Source organism: Anomalospiza imberbis, chromosome 29 (assembly GCF_031753505.1).
Source record: "Anomalospiza imberbis isolate Cuckoo-Finch-1a 21T00152 chromosome 29, ASM3175350v1, whole genome shotgun sequence".
Classification (NCBI taxonomy): Eukaryota; Metazoa; Chordata; class Aves; order Passeriformes; family Viduidae; genus Anomalospiza; species Anomalospiza imberbis.
The window spans coordinates 759,948-779,276 of record NC_089709.1 but is presented as its reverse complement, the minus strand read 5'-3'; the positions used below and the strand labels follow the sequence as shown (position 1 = coordinate 779,276).

General features: G+C 64.5%; 2 protein-coding genes across 3 annotated transcripts in view; both read right to left on the bottom strand.

Moving 5' to 3' along the window:
• Nucleotides 1–2,715, bottom strand: part of INTS3 (integrator complex subunit 3) — a 28,376-nt gene extending 25,661 nt beyond the window's left edge. The window contains exons 1-3 of the mRNA XM_068175097.1: nucleotides 2,575–2,715; nucleotides 1,465–1,548; nucleotides 317–400 (exon numbers count right to left, since the gene is read on the bottom strand). Coding sequence (XP_068031198.1) covers nucleotides 317–400; nucleotides 1,465–1,548; nucleotides 2,575–2,664 — 258 coding nt within the window. The 5' untranslated portion in view covers nucleotides 2,665–2,715. The remainder of the gene's footprint in view (nucleotides 1–316; nucleotides 401–1,464; nucleotides 1,549–2,574) is intronic.
• Nucleotides 2,716–4,613: 1,898 nt separating this feature from the next.
• NPR1 (natriuretic peptide receptor 1) lies at nucleotides 4,614–18,478 on the bottom strand. Of its 2 annotated transcripts, XM_068175095.1 has the most exons (21): nucleotides 17,740–18,475; nucleotides 13,947–14,146; nucleotides 13,182–13,295; nucleotides 12,826–12,961; nucleotides 12,560–12,651; nucleotides 12,333–12,468; nucleotides 12,172–12,256; nucleotides 11,968–12,088; nucleotides 11,243–11,317; nucleotides 11,081–11,158; nucleotides 10,882–10,986; nucleotides 10,365–10,436; nucleotides 9,816–9,975; nucleotides 9,578–9,733; nucleotides 8,860–9,028; nucleotides 8,274–8,420; nucleotides 8,005–8,197; nucleotides 6,773–6,947; nucleotides 5,561–5,659; nucleotides 5,369–5,460; nucleotides 4,614–4,721 (listed from the first exon to the last, which is right to left on the bottom strand). In XM_068175095.1, the coding sequence occupies exons 1-21, from the start codon at nucleotides 18,440–18,442 to the stop codon at nucleotides 4,659–4,661; spliced, it is 3,171 nt and encodes a 1,056-aa protein (XP_068031196.1). In that variant the 5' UTR covers nucleotides 18,443–18,475; the 3' UTR covers nucleotides 4,614–4,658. The 2 variants fall into 2 exon arrangements, with proteins under 2 accessions (XP_068031196.1, XP_068031197.1); XM_068175096.1 differs by lacking the exons at nucleotides 4,614–4,721; nucleotides 5,369–5,460; nucleotides 5,561–5,659 and having other exon boundaries at nucleotides 6,785–6,947; nucleotides 9,578–9,635; nucleotides 17,740–18,478.
• Between the last annotated feature and the right edge of the window lie 851 nt (nucleotides 18,479–19,329).

Genomic DNA, 19,329 nt, shown 5'->3' with positions numbered 1-19,329 from the left:
GCTGGGAATTCGTTTTCCCTGGGAGCTGAGCACGTTCCTTCCCCAGGGGGTGAATTCCAGGAGCATCCACGCGAGGAAAAACCCATTCCAGGCCTCCCAAGGCAAGGAAAAATCCGGGAAAAACCCTGCCAGAGCCTCGTCAAAAAACCAGGACCTGCCAGCCAGGGAGCAAACCCAAGGAATTCCTGGCGTGGGAGGCAGCCCGAGCTCCCCGCACCACACGGATCCCGGCGTGTTCCAGGGCAGGGCTGGGCACCCAGGGAATGCCAGGCAGGGAAATTCCCGAATTCCCTCCCTTTCCCAGGCTTTTCCTCACCTTCTGAGCCTGGGCTGGGTCGGTCAGGACGAGGGTGAAGAGCCCCAGGCAGATTTCCTCGTGCTGGGGGGTCCCTTTGCAGATCTGGGGGGGTGGGGGGGAAAAAAAATCCAAAAATCCAGGTGAATTCCAGCTGGGATTGGAGGGGGAGGAAGGGAAAATCCCACCCCCCAAATCCCTGGATCGCCCCTGGGAATCTGAGACGCCCCAGGAGCTCCTGGGGTTTATTTTCAACCCAAAATCCAGGTGAATTCCAGCTGGGATTGGAGGGAATTCCAGGCTCCAGGAGGGAATTTTGGGATCCAGGAGGGAATTTGGGGCTCCAGGAGGGAATTCCCAGGTCCAGGAGGGAATTTGGGGCTCCAGGAGGGAATTCCAGGACTGCAAGAGGGAATTTTGGGATCCAGGAGGGAATTCCAGAATCCAGGAGGAAATTCCAGGACTCCAAGAGGGAATTCCAGGACTCCAAGAGGGAATTCCAGGCTCCAGAAGGGGAATTTTGGGGCTCCAAGAGGGAATTCCAAGATCCAGGAGGGAATTTCCAGAATCCAGGAGGGAATTCCAAGATCCAGGAGGGAATTTCAGGACGCCAAGGGGGACTTTTGGGCTCCAGGAGGGAATTCCAGGCTCCAGGAGGGGAATTTTGGGGCTCCAAGAGGGAATTCCAAGATCCAGGAGGGGATTTCAAGAATCCGGGAGGGAATTCCAGAATCCAGGAGGGAATTCCAAGATGCCAGGGGGGAATTTTGGGCTCCAGGAGGGAATTTAGGGCCCCAGGAGGGAATTTTGGGATCCAGGAGGGAATTCCAGGAGGGAATTTAGGGCTCCAGGAGGGAATTTTGGGATCCAGGAGGGATTTCCAGGAGGGAATTTAGGGCCCCAGGAGGGAATTTTGGGATCCAGGAGGGAATTCCCAGCTCCAAGAAGGAATTTTGGGCCTCCAGGAAGGAATTCCAGGGCACCAGGAGGGAATTCCAAGATCCAGGAGGGAATTTCAGGCTCCAGGAGGGAATTTTGGGGCTCCAAGAAGGAAATTTGGGATCCAGGAGGGAATTCCTGGCCCCATGGAGGGAATTTCGGGATCAGGGAGGGAATTCCAGGCTGCAGGAGGGAATTTTGGGGCTCCAAGAGGGAATTTTGGGGCTCACGTGGGCGTTGAGGGCGTCGTTGGCCTCGCGCTCCGAGAGCCCGCTGGTCAGAGAGGTCACAATCCCCACACAGCGCTCCAGCCTCTGGAAAACCGGGAAAAACCGGGAAAAACCGGGAAAAGTGAGGAAAACGGGGAAAAAACAGGGAAAAAATGGGGGAAAATGGGGTTATAAGGGGTTAAAAAGGGGAGAAAAGGGGAAAAACGGGGGGAAATTAGGGAAAAAAAGGGGGGAAATGGGGGAAATTAGGGAAGAATTGAGAAAAAACAGGGAAAAAAGGAGGGGAATGGGGAGAAATGGGGGAAAAGTGGGGGGAATTAGGGAAAAATGGGTGGAAATAGGGGGAAAAGGGGGAAAATTGAGGAGAAACTGGCAGAAACTGGGAAAATTTGGGGAAAGACTGGGAAAAATAGTGAAAAATGGGGGGAAAACGGGAAACAAACTGGGAAAATCTGGGGGAAACTGGGAAAAACTGGGGGAAATTGGGAAAATTGGAGGAAATTTGGAAAATTTGGGGAAAAGTTGGGGGAGAATTGGGGAAGAATTGAAAAAATTGGGGGAAAATTGAGAGGAAATTGGGGGAAAATTGGGAAGAATTGGGGGAAAATGGGGGGAAAATTGGAAAAATGGGGGGGAAATGGGGAAAATTGGGAAGAATTGGGGAAAATTGGGGAAAATTAGGGAAAATTATGGGGAAATGGGGAAAAATGGGGGAAAATGGGGGGAAATTGGGGAAAATTGGGGGAAAATTGGGGAAAAATTGGGGAAAAATTGGGGAAAATTGGGGAAAATTGGGGAAAATTGGGGGAAAATTGGGGGAAATGGGGGGAAATGGGGGGAAAATTGGGGGAAAATTGGGGGAAAATTGGGGAGAATTATGGGGAAATGGGGAAAAATGGGGGAAAAATGGGGGAAATTGGGGGGAAATTGGGGGGGGAATTGGGGGAAAATTGGGGGAAAATGGGGGGAAACTGGGGAAAATGGGGGAAAAACTCCACGGGGATTTGGAGAATTTGGGACCAGAATTGCAGGGAAGGTTTGTGTCCCGGTACCCCGGTATCCCCGGTATCCCCGGTATCCCGGTGCCCCCGGTATCCCGGTGCCCCTCACCTCCTCCAGCTCATCCTTGGAGTCCAGCAGCGAGCACAGCAGGAGCTTCCCGCCCGCCGCCGGCCCCGCCTTGCCCTTGGCGAGCTCCATGGCCCGGGAGGGGCCCCGGGAGCGGCACCGGGAGGGGGCGGCCCCGCCCCGGGGGCTCTGACCGGAGACCCCCCCCTCGCGGGGGCCCGGGCGCCCCCTCCCAGCTCGGCCCGGCGGGATCGGGGGCGACCCCCGGGAACTCCGCGCTCGGCAGCCGCGGCGGGGTCGGTGATGGGGGGGTCGGGGCGATGGCGGCTCCCCCGGGGGAGGCGGAAGGTCCCGGTTGGGGCAACGGCGGCGGAGCGGCCCCGGGGGTAACGGGGGCTTGCGGGGCGGTGAGGAGGGCGCGGTGCGGGACGGGGGTCCGGGTGAGGGGGGCCCCGGGCCCGCTGGGTCCGGGCCGGGGGGAGGCGGCGGCGGCCGGAAGTTACCGGAGAGCGACGGCGGCGCTCGGCCGGAAGCGGAAGCGCCGCGCGGCAGGAAGGTCCCGCCCATCCCGTTCCTGACGACCAATGGGAGCGGCGGGACGGGCTTGAGTGACAGCTCGAGGGGCGGGGCTTGAGGGGCGGGGCACAAGGCGGAGGTTCGGCCAATGGGGAGGAGGGGGCGGGGCCTGTGCGGTGAGGAGGCTCCGCCCACCCGCGCGTTAGGGGGAAACGCCGGGAACCCCGAAATCACCGGGAACCCCCGGGAACCCCCGGGAACCCCCCCGGGAACCCCGAAATCACCGGGAACCCCGAAATCACCGGGAACCCCCGGGAACCCCGAAATCACCGGGAACCCCCGGGAACCCCCCTGGGAACCCCCCCGGGAACCCCGAAATCACCGGGAACCCCGAAATCACCGGGAACCCCCGGGAACCCCGAAATCACCGGGAGCCCCTGGGAACCACCCCGGGAACCCCGAAATCACCGGGAACCCCTGGGAACCCCCCTGGGAACCCCGAAATCACCGGGAACCCCCGGGAACCCCCCTGGGAACCCCGAAATCACCGGGAACCCCCGGGAACCCCCCCGGGAACCCCGAAATCACCGGGAACCCCCGGGAACCCCCCCGGGAACCCCGAAATCACCGGGAACCCCCGGGAACCCCCCCGGGAACCCCCCCGGGAACCCCGAAATCACCGGGAACCCCCCCGGGAACCCCCCTGGGAACCCCGAAATCACCGGGAACCCCCGGGAACCCCCCCGGGAACCCCGAAATCACCGGGAACCCCGAAATCACCGGGAACCCCCGGGAACCCCCCCGGGAACCCCCCCGGGAACCCCCCCGGGAACCCCGAAATCACCGGGAACCCCCCGAGAACTCCCCGGGAACCCCCCGGGAACCCCCCCGGAACCCCGAAATCAACGAGAACCCCCCGGAAACCCCTCTGGAAACTCCAGGAACCCCGAACCCACCGGGCAACCCCCATGGGAAACCCCCGGGAACCCCAAACCCACCGGAAACCCCGGGAGCCCCCCAAGAACCCCCGGGAGCCCCCCTTGGGAAGCCCCCGGGAACCTCCATGAGTCCCGAACCCACCGGGAACCAACCGGGATTCCCCCGGGAACCCCCCGGGAACTCCGAACCCACCGGGAACCAACCGGGATCCCCCGGGAACCCCCCGGGAACTCCGAACCCACCGGGAACCAACCAGGAACCACCCGGGAACCCCGAACCCACCAGGAACCAATCGGGATCCCCCGGGAACGCCCCGGGAACCCCGAGCCCACCGGGAACCAACCAGGAACCCCCCGGGAACGCCCCGGGAACCCCGAAGCCACCGGGAACCAACTGGGAACCCCCCGGGAACGCCCCGGGAACCCCGAGCCCACCGGGAACCAACCGGGAACGCCCCGGGACCCCCCCAGCCCCCCGCCGCAGCCGCACGGAGAGCCCCGAGCGCGTCCGCAGCAGCTTTATTACAAAAACGGCGGCTCCGGGGACAGCCCCGGACCCCTCCCGGTGCCCCCGGGGGTCCCCCCGGAGCCGCTCCGGGGGGTTGGCGATGCGGGGGCGCCCCCGCTCCGTGGCCGTGGCGCCCGGCGGGCTCCGGGTGCGGGATTTTGGGGTCACCCCCGGGTGCTGCTCCCGCGCTCCCCCAGCAGCCAGTAGGTCCTGAGCTTGCCCTTGCCCTGCGGGGGGGGATTGGGGGTACCCCTGGGGCGGGGGGTCCCCTTTGGGGGGGCATTGGGGGGGCTTGGGGCAGTTTGGGGGGGTTTAGGGCAGTTTTAGGGGTGTATCAGGGCAGTTTTGGGGGGTTTGGGGCAGTTTTAGGGGGGGTCAGGACAGCTTTAGGGGGGTTTGGGGCAGTTTGCGGGGGTCAGGTCAGTTTTAGGGGGGTATTGAGGCAGTTTGGGGGGGTTTGGGGCAGTTTGGGGGGATTTGGGGCAGTTTTGGGGGGGTCAGGGCAGTTTTAGGGGGGTATTGAGGCAGTTTTAGGGGGGTGTTCAGGGAGTTTTGGGGGGGTTGTGGCAGTTTGGGTGGGGTTGGGACACTTTGGGGTGGTTTGGGGCAGTTTAGGGGGGTATTCAGGGAGTTTTGGAGGGGTTGGGGCAGTTTGGGGTGGTTTGGGGCAGTTTGGGGTGGTTTGGGGCAGTTTTAGGGGGGTGTTGGGGCAATGTGGGGGGGGTTGGGGTGGTTTGGGGTGGGGGCAGTTTGGGGTCAGGGCAGTTCGGGGGGGGGGTTATTGGGGCAGTTTTAGGGGTTTATCAGGCCAGGTTTAGGGGGGTCCGGGCAGTTTGGGGGGGTCAGGACAGTCCGCGTGGGGCTCAGGACTCACCTTCATCTCCACGTCCCCCCGCAGCTCCAGCTCGAAGCACCCGAATTCCTCCAGCACGGCCTTGGTGACCCCCGAGATGTGGATCTTCAGGGCTGGGGGGGGGGGGGGGTGGTGGGGATGGGGGTGGCACCCTGAGCACCCCCGGGCTGTCCCCGGGGTGTCCCCACGGTGTCCCCAGCCCCCCGTGCTCACCCTCTCCGTTGGACTCCATGCGCGAGGCCGTGTTGACGGTGTCCCCGAACAGGCAGTACCGCGGCATCTTCAGCCCCACCACCCCCGCGCACACCGGGCCTGCGGGCCGCCCGCGGCCGTCACCCCTGGGCCGCCGCTGTCCCCCGAGGGGCCGCCGTCCCCCCCTGCGCCACCCCTGGGCCACCGCTGTCCCCCGAGGGGCCGCCGTCCCCCCCTGCGCCACCCCTGGGCCACCGCTGTCCCCCGAGGGGCCGCCGTCCCCCCCTGCGCCACCCCTGGGCCGCCGCTGTCCCCTCCCAGGAACCCGGGGGTGCCCAGCCCCCGTCCCCTCTGGCTGTGTCCCTGTCTCCGTATCCGTCTGTCCCCGTCTCTGATCCCATTCCCATCCCCATCCCCGTTCCTGTTCCCATCCCCATTCCCATTCCCGGTCACACCCGTGTGGATGCCGATGCTCACTCCTGTTCCCGTACCCAATCCCATACCCAATCCCGTTCCCATTCCCATTCCCATACCCAATCCTGTCCCATCCCCCTTCCCGTCCCTGTCCCCAGCGTTGTGCATGCCAATCATCCCCATCCCCATTCCCATTCCCGTCCCCACTGGTGTGGATGCTGATCCCCATTTCCGTCCCCGTCCCCATCCCCACCAGTGTGGATGCTGATGCCCGTTCCTGTACCCAATTACATTCCCATTCCCGTTCCCGTCCCCACTGGTGTGGATGCCGATCCCCATTCCCGTTCCCATTCCCGTTCCTGTTCCCGTTCCCGTCCCCACCGGTGTGGATGCCGATCCCCATTCCCATTCCCGTTCCCGTCCCTGTCCCCACCGGTGTGGATGCCGATCCCCATTCCCGTTCCCATTCCCGTTCCCATTCCCATTCCCGTCCCCACCGGTGTGGATGCCGATCCCCATTCCCGTTCCCCATTCCCGTTCCCATTCCCGTTCCCGTCCCCACCGGTGTGGATGCTGATCCCCATTCCCGTTCCCATTCCCGTTCCCATTCCCATTCCCGTCCCCACCGGTGTGGATGCCGATCCCCATTCCCGTTCCCATTCCCGTTCCCGTTCCCGTTCCCGTCCCCACCGGTGTGGATGCCGATCCCCATTCCCGTTCCCCATTCCTGTTCCCGTTCCCGTTCCCATCCCCACCGGTGTGGATGCCGATCCCCATTCCCGTTCCCGTTCCCGTTCCCGTTCCCGTTCCCGTCCCCACCAGTGTGGATGCCGATGCGCAGCTCCAGCTGCTGCTGGGGCCGGTGGCGGATGCGGAAGGAGCGCACGGCGTCCAGCAGGGCCAGCGCCATCCTGGCCACCTCCCGCGCGTGCAGCTTCCCGTTGCGCACCGGCAGCCCCGACACCACCATGTAGGCATCACCGATGGTCTCCACCTGCGGGAGGGCGGGAATTCCGGGAATTCCCCAGGGAAGGGCCTCGGGAGAGCGGGAATTCTGGGAATTCCCCAGGGAAAGGCCTTGGGGAGAACAGAATTCCTCAGGGAAAGGCCTCGGGGAGAGCGGGAATTCTGGGAATTCCCCAGGGAAGGGCCTCTAAAGAGCAGGAATTCCGAGAATTCCTCAGGGAAGGGCCTCGGGAGAGCGGGAATTCTGGGAATTCCCCAGGGAAAGGCCTTGGGGAGAGCGGGAATTCCTCAGGGAAAGGGAGAGCAGGAATTCCTCAGGGAAGGAGTTCCAGGAATTCTCCAGGGAAAGGCCTCGGGGAGAGCAGGAATTCCAGGAATTCTCCAGGGAAAGGCCTCTAAAGAGCGGGAATTCCAGGAATTCCTCAGGGAAAGGCCTTGGGGAGAACAGGAATTCCAGGATTTCCCCAGGGAAAGGCCTTGGGAAGGGAGTTCTGGAGTGCCCAGCCCGGGGGTGACCCAGGAGGTGGCACCCGGTGCCACATCTGGGCTGAGGACGAGGTGGGGATGGGCTCCGTGGGCGGGGGGGGGCTTTCCCTGCCACAGTGATCCTGGGATTCTGGGGTTCTGGGATTTGGGGATTCTGGGGTATTGGGATTCTGGGATTTGGGGATCGAGGATTCTGTTGTGCTTGGATTCTGTAATTCTGGGATTCTAGGGTATTGGGATTTTGGGATTTTGGGGTATTGGGATTCTGGGATTCTGGGATTTTGGGGTATTGGGATTCTGGGATTTTGGAGCATTGGGATTCTGGGGTATTTGGATTCTGGAATATTAGCATTCCAGGAAACTGAAGCTCTGGAACTCTTGGGTTCTGGGATTTTGTGATTCTAGGATTCCCTGATTCTGGGATTTTGTGGTTCTGGGACTCCCTGATTCTGGGATTCTCTGATTCTGGATTTCTGGTGTTTTCTGATTCTGGAATTCCGTGACACCCGTGGGGGGACATGCCGAGGGCAATCCAGCGCGTCCAACACGTCCCTGCGTGCCCACACCTGTCCCTAAACATCCCCAGGTGTCCCCCTCACCTTGTAGACGTCGAAGTTGTCGATGATGGCGTCGAAGCAGGTGTAGAGGTCGTTGAGCAGCGTCACCACCTGCATGGGGGTGCTCTGGGCCGACAGCGCCGTGAACCCCACGATGTCGCTGAAGTAGATGGTGACGCTGTCGAACGCCTCCGCCTGCACCGTCTCCCCCCGCTTGAGCTGCTCCGCCACCGAGCTGGGGGACAGCGGGGCGGGGGGTCAGGGCGGGCACGGCCCCCGGAGGTGCCCCCCAGGACCCTCCCGGAGCTCACTGGGGCAGGATCTGGTAGAGCAGGGCCTCGGCCTTGCGCTTCTCCTCCAGGTAGGCCTGGGTGCGCTCCTCCACCAGCTCCTCCAGGTTGTTGGCGTATTGCTCCATGCGGGACAGGAGGTTGTCCAGGATGTTGGTGCTGCTCTCCCTGCGGGAACGGGGTCACCTCCCGCCCACGGACCCTTTTTGGGGGTCACCTCCCACCCACAGACCATTTTCGGGGGTCACCTCCCACCTGGGAACCCTTTTCAGGGATCACCTTCCACCCATGGACCCTTTTTGGGGGTCACCTCCCACCCACAGACCATTTTCGGGGGTCACCTGCCACCTGGGAACCCTCCCTGGGGTCACCTCCTGCCTGGGGACCCTTTCTGGGGGTCACCTCCCGCTCAGGACCCTCCCTGAGGGTCACCGTTCACCTGGAGATCCTTTCTGGGAGTCACCTCCCACCCAAAGATCCTCTCTGGATGTTACCCCTCATCCAGGGACCCTTCCTTGGGGTCACCACCCACGCTGGGACCCTCTCTGGAGGCAACCCCTCACCCAGGGACCCTTTCTGGCCCGCGGGTCGGGGTCCATGGTGGCACCTGTTGAACTTGCGGAGCTGGACCTTGATCTGGTTGAAGTCGGGGCGCTCCAGGACGTCCTCGGCCCAGCAGTGCTGCATCAGCTGCCCCAGCTCCTCCAGGTGACAGCCGACGTTGGCCGAGGGCCGGAAGCTGGGCCGCTCCCCGCTCTTCACCCGCTCGATGATCTCTGCAGGGTCGGGGACCCGTCACGGAGGGCAGCACCCACAAAGACTCACCAGCGGGTCCAGGAACCCATCCGTGGGTCCAAACACCCGTTGGCCAGTCCAGGAACTCATCAGCAGGTCCAAGAACCCATCAACGGGTCCAAGAACTCATCAGAAGGTCCAAGAACCCACCAACGGGTCCAAAATCCCATCCATGAGTCCAAACACCCGTTGGCCAGTCCAGGAACTCATCGGAAGGTCCCAAGAACCCATCAACGGGTCCAAAATCCCATCCATGAGTCCAAAAACCCATTGGCCAGTCCAGTAACTCATCAGCAAGTCCAAGAACCCATCAATGGGTCCAACCACCCATTGACGAGTCCAACAACCCATCAGTGGGTCCAGGAACTCGTCAGAAGGTCCAAGAACCCATCAATGGTTCCAACCATCCACCAACACATCCAAGAACGGACCAATGGATCATCCAAGAACCCATCAATGGTTCCAACCACCCATCCACACCTCCAGACCCCAGCAGCCGGTCCGGCCACCCCCAGCGGGTCCCCGCTGACCTTTGGGGCTGAGGTCCATCCCCTCCACGTAGAAGACGCCGCTGCGCAGGGCGATCTCCTGCAGGATGATGCCAAAGCTGTAGACGTCGCCCTTCTGCGTCCCCCGCGCCGGCGGCTCCTCCATGCGCAGCAGCTCCGGCGCCGTCCACAGCTTCTCTGCGGCACCGGGGACGGGGTCAGGCCAGGGGACACTCGGGGGACACTCGGGGGGCACTCGGGGGACGCGGGGGGGTCTCACTGGCGAAGAGCGCGTGGGTGTCGTCGCCGTCGGGGGCCACGCGGAAGCTCTCCAGCCCGTAGTCGGTGATCTTGAGCACGAAGCGCGAGTCCACCACGCAGTTGGAGGACTTGAGGTTCCCGTGGGAGACGATGACCCCGTTGTGCAGGAATTGCATCCCCTGCAGGGGCAGAGAGAGCTCGGACACGGCCGGACCCCAGTGAGCCGTGGGGTGGGGGGGAGACCTGTGGGGTGGGGGGTTCCTGTAGGGTGGAGGATCCCTGTGGGATGAGGGATCCCTGTGGGATGGGGGATCCCTGTGGGATGGGGGATCCCTGTGGGATATGGGATCCCTGTGGGATATGGGATCCCTGTGGGATGGGGGATCCCTTTGGGATATGGGATCCCTGTGGGATATGGGATCCCTGTGGGATATGGGATCCCTGTGGGATGGGGGATCCCTGTGGGATGGGGATCCCTGTGGGGTATGGGATTCCTGTGGGATGGGGGATCCCTGTGGGATGGGGGACCCCCACAGTTTGGGGAACGCCCCGGGAACGTCACCCATACCTTGACGATGTCGTGGGTGAGGGAGTAGCGGAACATCCAGTCCAGCGTGATGCTCTCGTTCTCCAGGATGTCCTGGGGACGTGGGGGTGAGGGACGGCCCCGCGCCGGGGCTCCCAGTCCCGGCACAGCCCCGGGCAAGTCCCGGTCCCGGTGCAGCCCCGGGAGGGTCCCGGTCCCAGCACAGCCCCGGGAGGGTCCCGGTCCCAGCACAGCCCCAGGCAAGTCCCGGTCCCGGTCCCAGCACAGCCCCGGGAGGGTCCCGGTCCCAGCACAGCCCCGGGCAAGTCCCGGTCCCGGTCCCAGCACAGCCCCGGGAGGGTCCCGGTCCCGGTCCCAGCACAGCCCCGGGAGGGTACCGGTCCCGGTGCAGCCCCAGGAGGGTCCCGGTCCCAGCACAGCCCCGGGAGGGTCCCGGTCCCAGCACAGCCCCGGGCAAGTCCCGGTCCCGGTCCCAGCACAGCCCCGGGAGGGTCCCGGTCTCGGTCCCGGCGCAGCCCCGGGAGGGTCCCGGCCGTACCTGGAGGCTCCCCCGCGGGCAGTACTCGGTCAGGATGCAGATGTTGGGCGGGTCGGTGCAGGCGCCGACGAACCGCGTCAGGTGCTCGTTCTGCACGTCCCGCATCTACCGGGGACAGCGGGGAGGGGGGTGTGGGCCGGGGTCCCGCCGTGTCCCCACCCCCCCCGGCCCGGGGCCACCCCCGGGGTCACCCACGTACGTGTTTCAGCTCGAAGCGGACCTTGCGCGTCAGCTCGATGCGCTTGCGGTTCACGTGCTTCACGGCCACCAGGTTGCCCTGGGGGGACACGGAGCGGTGGGGACGCGGGGGTGGGGACGCGGGGGTGGGGACACGGCGGGTGGGTGTCCCCCGCCCCCCTACCTTGTAATAGGCGGTCTTGGCGTACACCTGGAACTGCCCCTCCGCGGTCAGCAGCGAGCCGTAGTTGGAGCCCCTCTGTGCGCGGGGTGTGGGGTGAGCCCGGGCACCCCAATCCTCCTGTCCCGCGACCCCGGGCGGGGCTGCGGGGTGACCCCGGTCCCCGCGATCCTCAGTCCCTGAGTGGGGCTGCGGGGTGACCCCGGTCCCCACGATCCCCAGGCCCTGAGCTGCGGGGTGACCCCGGTCCCCACGATCCCCGGTCCCTGAGCTGTGGGGTGACCCCGGTCCCCAAAATCCCCGGTCCCTGAGCTGTGGGGTGACCCTGGTCCCCAAAATCCCTGGTCCCTGAGCTGCAGGCTGACCCCGGTCCCCAAAATCCCCGGTCCCTGAGCTGTGGGGTGACCCCGGTCCCCAAAATCCCCGGTCCCTGAGCTGCAGGCTGACCCCGGTCCCCAAAATCCCCGGTCCCTGAGCTGTGGGGTGACCCCGGTCCCCACGATCCCCGGTCCCTGAGCTGTGGGGTGACCCCGGTCCCCACGATCCCCGGTCCCTGAGCTGTGGAGTGACCCCAATTCCCGGTCCCTGAGCAGGGATATGGGGCAACCCCTGTCCCCCCAGTCCCTGAGCGGGGCTGGGGCGTGACCCCCGTCTCTGATCCCCAAGAGGGGCCATGGGGTGACCCCAGCCCCGCTCCCCGCGCTCCCCCCGGTGCCCCCGGTGCCCACCAGGGACAGGGTGAGTTTGCTGCCGGCGCTGCGCAGATGTTTCTCCAGGCTGCTCATCTGCAAATCCTCCCAGCGCACCCGCCACAGCTCGGCCGCCAGCTCCTTCTCCAGCTGCAGCTTCCTGCGCCCGGGGGGGCTCGTGAGACCCCGGCCCGCGCCCCCCGCCCCGCCCCGGAGGTCCCCACCCACCCCGCGGCCCCGCACCTGTAGATGAAGAAGGAGGTGATGGTGATGGCCGCGAGGATCAGGCTGACCACGAGGGACAGGATCTCCAGCGTGGACAGCGAGGCTGCAGGGGAGAGGAGGGAGCGGTCAGGGCCCGGGGGGCGGCCGGGCGGGGGTCTCGCGGCTCTCCCCCCCCTCACCTTTGCCGCACTGGGAGTCGGTGTCGTCGAAGCCGCAGGGAGGGACATCGGACGGGACCGCGTTCCCCGGCCAGTGGATCTCTCGCCCCGGCACCATCTGGATCTTCTTGGTGGTGCCGTTGTAGTTGGCCACGATCTTTGGGATGGGGAGGGGGACAAGGAATGGTTGGGGGGAAGCCCCCGGACCTCCCCACCCCGGGCCCGGCTGCCCCCACGCCGGGGCTCACCTGGAAGTTCCCCTGCTCGGGATCCATGTCCCACAGGGAGTAGTCGCTCTCCCGGTCCCCCTGCTCGTCGATCTTCAGGAAGCCGGTGACACCTGGGGAGGGAGGGTGAGGGGCTGGGTCCGATCCCCAAATATCACCCTGGGAGTGGGGCTGGGGGGGGACAGGCAGGCGGCACTGGGCTGGGAGGGGGACGGGGCTGGGGACAAGGAGAGGATGGGATGGGACGGGATGAGGTGGAGATGGGGACAGGACAGGCTGGGTCTCACCGTAGAAGGTGCGGTTCCACATCTGGCGGGTGATGGCCGAGGCGTCGCTGACAGAGCCGCCGCGCTCCAGGGTCTCGTTCAGGGCCTGGGCGTAGAGCAGGACCCCGTCGTGGAAGGCGGCAGCGATGAAATTCATCTGGGGACACGGGGACAGCTCGGGGGACAGGACACAGCTGGGGGTCCCCGTCCCCGGATCCATCCCGTGTCCCCCGGCAGCTCCAGCTCGATCCGGTGTCCCCGTATTCCCTTGTCCCCGTTGTCCCCAGCTCCCTCCCGTGACCCCCAGCTCCTCCCTGTGCCCTTCTTGTCCCCAGGTGTCCCCCGCCGGTGTCCCCGCGGCTCCACCAGTGTCCCACCAGGCCGTCCTTCATGGAGAAGTTGAAGTGGTCCCGCGCCTCCTCCTTGAGCCGCTGCAGGAAGGGCCGGTACTCGGGGTTCTCGGGCTCCTTGTAGGTGATGATGGTGACAGCCTGGCACGGGGACAGGGGCTGGAGGGGCTGGACGGACCCACCGAGGGGTGCCGTGCCCACCTGGGTGTGTCCCCGTGCCCACCTGTATTCATCCGTGCCCACCTGGGCGTGTCCCTGTGCCCACCTGGATTAATCTGTGCCCACCTGGGCGTGTCCCTGTGCCCACCTGGATTCATCCGTGCCCACCTGAATTCATCCGTGCCCACCTGGATTCATCTGTGCCCACCTTGTCGTGTCCCCGTGCCCACCTGGATTCATCTGTGCCCACCTTGTCGTGTCCCCGTGCCCACCTGTATTCATCCGTGCCCACCTGGGTGTGTCCCCATGCCCACCTGGATTCATCCGTGCCCACCTGGGCGTGTCCCCGTGCCCACCTGGATTCATCCGTGCCCACCTGAATTCATCCGTGCCCACCTGGATTCATCCGTGCCCACCTGGATTCATCCGTGCCCACCTGGGCGTGTCCCCGTGCCCACCTGGATTCATCTGTGCCCACCTGGGCGTGTCCCTGTGCCCACCTGGATTCATCCGTGCCCACCTGGGCGTGTCCCCGTGCCCACCTGGATTCATCCGTGCCCACCTGAATTCATCCGTGCCCACCTGGATTCATCTGTGCCCACCTGGGCGTGTCCCCGTGCCCACCCCGCTCACCTGGAAGGCGCGGCGGGCGCGGGCGTCGTGCGGGTCCCCGCGGTGCCAGGGCCGCCGGGGCTCGGGGAAGCGCTGGCCCTGCAGGCTGAGCCCGAACGTGTCGATGTAGAAGAAGGCGAAGTCGCCGCCCGTGAGCCCCTCGCGCTCCGCCTGCAGCATCAGCTCCCGCAGCGTGTCCGGGGCGCAGCACACGTACACGACTGGGGGGACACGGCCCCGTGAACGCGGGACCCCCGGCAGCCCCGAGACCCCAGCCCCACATCCTGGGGGTCCCTGGTTATTGTGTGACATGGACTGGTGACCCCTAACACCCCTGGGAGACCCCCAGAGACCCCAGCCCCACATCCTGGGGGTCCCTGGTTACTCTGTGACACAGCCCCGAGACCCCTAACACCCCTGGAGACCCCAGGCCCACATCCTGGGGGTCCCTGGTGACTGAGTGACATGGGCTGGTGACCCCCAATGCACCTGGGAGACCCCGAGAGACCCCAGCCCCACATCCTGGGGATCCCTGGTTATTGTGTGACATGGCCCTGAGACCCTCAACACCCCTGGAGACCCCAGGCCCATGTCCTGGGGTCCTTGGTTATTGTGTGACACAGCCCTGAGACCCCAGCCCCACATCCTGGGGGTCCCTGGTTATTGTGTGACATGGACTGGTGACCCCTAACACCCCTGGGAGACCCCCAGAGACCCCAGCCCCACATCCCGGGGGTCCCTGGTTACTGAGTGACACAGGCTGGTGACCCCCAATGTGCCTGGGAGACCCCAGCCCCACATCCCGGGGGTCCCTGGTTACTCTGTGACACGGCCCTGAGACCCCCGACACCCCTGGGAGACCCCCAGAGACCCCAGCCCCACATCCCAGGGCCCCCGGCCGTTGCGTGACACGGGAACGGGTCGCGGTGCCCCCGGGGCGGAGGGTCCCGACCCCGCTGCCGGCCCCCCCCGTGCCCTGCCCGGCGCTGCCCTCGGCGCCAGGCCGAGGTTTCCTGTTTTCCCGACTCCGTTTCCTCCTCCCCGCGGCCCTGATGGATTCCCGGCGACACCGTGACCCCGGGGGTGCCGCCTGGCCCCCGCCACGGCCCCTCCAGCCGTGCCACCCCCGGGGGCCCGAAATGCGCCCCCGAGGTTGAGCACCCTGGGCTCCCGGTGCCGGCCGGGGCTGGAGCAGCGCCATGGAATGGGACAGAGCCAGCCCGGGACACCAGGACAGGTGACAACGCCCGGAGACTCCAGTGGGACACGGAGTGGGGAGGGGTCCAGGGGTCTGGAGGGTCAGCGTGGGGCAGGGGCAGCGTCGGGGACACGCGTGTGCGGCTGGGACAGCCGTGGGCTACCACGAACAACGGTGAACGGCCATGAACAGCCATGAACAACTGTGTACAAGCATGAACGACCATGAACAGCCATGAACAGCTGTGAACAACCATGAACAGCCGTGAACAACGGTGAACAGCCAGGAACAGCCATGAACAACTGTGTACAAGCATGAACGACCATGAACAGCCATGAACAGCTGCGGCAGAGCCCTCTTTCAGCCCCCCCCAAACTGTTCTGCTAGCTCAGCCTTGGGGACTTCAGAGGAGCAGTGCCACAGAAACCAGGAGAGAGAGGCTCGTTTTCCAGGTGTTTATTCTCTGGTGGTATGCAGGAAAAAGAGACCGAACAATGGCGGGAAGGTTTTTTATCTAGGTCTGGGTCTAGGGGGGCTGGAGCTATCTGGCACTCAGCCAATGGGGTCTAGCTAAGGTTAAGGGTCATTCGGACATTCCTATCTGTGGGGCCCAGCTGCAGGTCACCCACTGAACTGCAACAGCCATGAACAGCTGTGAACAACCATGAACAGCCGTGAACAACGGTGAACAGGCATGAACAACCATGAACAGCCATGAGCAGCCATAAAAAACCATGAACAGCCATGAACAGCCATGAACAACCATGAACAACCATGAACAGCCATGAACGACCATGAATGACCATGAACAGCCACTAACAGCCATGAACAGCCATAAACAACTATGTACAACCATGAACAGCCATGAACAACTGTAAGCAACCATAAACAACCACGGATAACCATGGACAACCGTATGCTGCCATGAACAACTGTGCACAGCCATAAACAGTCATGAACAGGCACAAACAGCCATGAACAACCATGAACAACCGTGAACAACCATGAACAGCTGTGAGCAACTGTACACAGCCATGAACAACCATAAACAGCCATGAACAACCGTGAACAACCATGAACAGCCATGAATAGCTGTGTACAACCATGAACAACCATGAACACCTGTGAGCAACTGTACACAGCCATGAACAACCGTGAACAACCGTGAACAACCATGAACAGCTGTGAGCAACTGTGAACAACCGTGAACAACCATGTACAGCCACAAACAGGCATAAATAGCCATGAACAGCCATGAATAGCCGTGTACAGCCATGAACAGCCGTGTACAACCATGAACAGCCGTGTACAGCCATGAACAGCCATGAACAACCATGAACAACCACGAACAGCTGTGTACAACCATGAACAGCCATGAATAGCTGTGTACAACCATGAACAGCCGTGTACAGCCATGAACAACCATGAACAACCATGAACAGCCGTGTACAACCATGAACAGCCATGAATAGCTGTGTACAACCATGAACAGCCGTGCACAGCCATGAACAGCCATGAACAATCATGAACAACCATGAACAGCCGTGTACAGCCATGAACAGCCGTGCACAACCATGAACAGCTGTGTACAACCATGAACAGCCATGAACAGCCAAGAATAGCCATGAATAGCAGTGCACAGCCATGAACAGCCGTGCACAACCATGAATAGCAGTGTACAACCATAAACAGCCATGAACAGCCATGAATAGCCATGAATAGCCATGAATAGCAGTGCACAGCCATGAACAGCCGTGCACAGCCATGAACAGCCGTGCACAGCCATGAATAGCAGTGTACAACCATGAACAGCCATGAACAGCTGTGTACAGCCATGAACAGCCGTGCACAGCCATGAATAGCAGTGTACAGCCGTGCACGGCTGCGAACACCCACAAAACCCCCGTGCAAAGCTCTGCACAGCCCTGTCTGGCCCTGAAAACCTTGGCACAGCCGTGAATAACCACGGAATCCCCGTGTGAAGTTCGTGCACGGCTGGGCACGGCTGCAAACACCCCCGCAAAGCCGTGCCCGGCCGTGTCCGGCCACCTGCGGAGCGCCTGTGAAAGCCCCGCGTGAAACCGGGCACGGCTGGGCAAGGCCAGGAGCACCCGTGGCCAGCTGTGGGCACCCCCTGTAAAGTTGTGCACAGCCATGTATGGCCATGAACACCCGGGCACAGGCGTGCCAAGCCTGGCACACCCACGGGCACCGGCGTGGGGCTGGGCACACCCATGTGGGGCTGGGCACTCCCGTGTGGGGCTGGCACTCCTGTGTGGGGCTGGCACTCCCATGTGGGGCCGGGCACTGCCGCGTGGGGTGTGCACACCCGTGTGTGGGTCTGGGCACTGCCGTGCGGGGCCGGGCACGCCCGTGTGGGGTGCGCACACTCGTATGGGGCCGGACATTCGAGTGTGGGGCCGGGCACTCCCGTGTGGGGCTGTGCACTGCTGTGTGGGGCCGGGCACGGCCGTGCGGGGTGTGCACTCCCGTGTGGGGCTGTGCACTGCTGTGTGGGGCTGTGCACTGCTGTGTGGGGCCGGGCACGGCCGTGCGGGGCCGTGCACCGCCCGGTCCCCGTCCCCCCGCCCCGCTGGCCCCGTCCCCGGCACTCACTGCGCCCCTTCGCCTTGATCTCCTGGATGATGAAGGAGAAGTTGCCGCCGTCGCGGAACACGACGTCCATGACCGTGAGGTTGCGCAGGGTGGGCAGCTGGACGTACAAACCCTCGGCGGCGAAGTAGTAGGGCCGGTCGTCCACCCGCTCGTCCCAGTACACCAGCAGCGCCCGCCGCGTCCAGTTGAAGCGCCGGTGCAGCTGCACGCCCAGTTCGCCCAGTTTGCGGTGGCTGGGGCCGGCGCGGGTGGTCAAGCCGAACTCCTCGCTCTTGTCGTCGAAGCCGTGGGCTTCGGCCCCCGCCGTGACCAGCGGCAGCTGCCAGTGGCTGGTGAACCGGGCCACCGGCGCCGCCGAGTAGACGCACCCCGGCCCCAAAAACGCCGCGGGGTGATGGGCGAGCCGCAGGTCCACGGCCACCAGCGGCGCGGCCATTTCCGAGCAGACCCCGTGGCGATCCTCGCTGTTGCCGAACACCCACCCCAGGGTGAAGCCGGGCAGCAAATCCCGCCGGGCATTCACGGCGGCCGCGGCCAAGCGCACGGCGGGTCCCACGCGCGGCCAAGCCCACGGGTAGGTGAGGTTGCGCTGGGGCAGCACCACGGCGAGGGTCAGCGGGGCCGGGGCCGTCACCGCGCCCGGGAGCAGGGCCAGCAGCGGGGCCAGGAGCGGGGCCAGGAGCGGGGCCAGCACCGCCAGCATCGCCCACGGACGGAGAGTGGCTTCCCCCCCACCCCGCGGCGGGGCTGAGCCCTTGCTCGCCCCCCCCACTGGTGACACAAAGGGCCGTTATCATCCACACCGAGCTTAACTCCTTCCTGCCCGCTCCCCCCACGGCATTCCAGCCGGGATGGGCGGCGGATGGGGCCGCCCGCTGGTGGGTGGGGACATTCCCACCCGTGGGGCGGTGGGACGGGGCTTGGGGCGGGGGGCGATGTTGCGGGGTCTGTCCGCTCCGTGCGTTGGGTCCCGGCGGCCGCCACCACCCACGTGCCGCTGCTGACCCGGTCACGCGTGGGGCGCTGAGACCCGAGAGACTCATTAGGGAGCGGGGGACGTCCCGACCCACGGACCCCGCGCTGTCCCCACGCAGCTCCGGAGCCTTCGCGCAGCCCAGGGGGACCCGGGGGGGCTCGGACACGTCTGGCCCCCCACCTCCGCGGGAGGTTCTGCCCCGCGGAGGGGTCCCGGCAGCCCCACGGCAGCGGGGAGCGGGGGTGACCCCGGAGGTGCCGCTCGGGGGTTGAGCGGCTGCCGGGGACACCGGCAGCGCTCGGGGGACACGCGCGGGTGGGGACACATACAGGGGGGACGCACTTGGTCGCGGGGGCGCGCGCCAACGGTCCGGCCGCGGCGCGCCCGCAGCTCCCGGGGCGGCGCGGGGCGCTCGGGGGCGCGGGTGGGGTGACCCCCGTGACCCCAGCGGTAACCCCACGCTGCCGCTGCCGGCTCGCCGCGCGGGACAAGGCTGGGCGAAGCATTAGGGAGCGTTAAGAAATCAACGCAGCAAATAAAGAACGTTAACGAGCAAAGCAAACCTCGGGCGGAGTCGAGTGGAAGGGAAAAAAAAAAAAAAAAAAGTGAAAAAG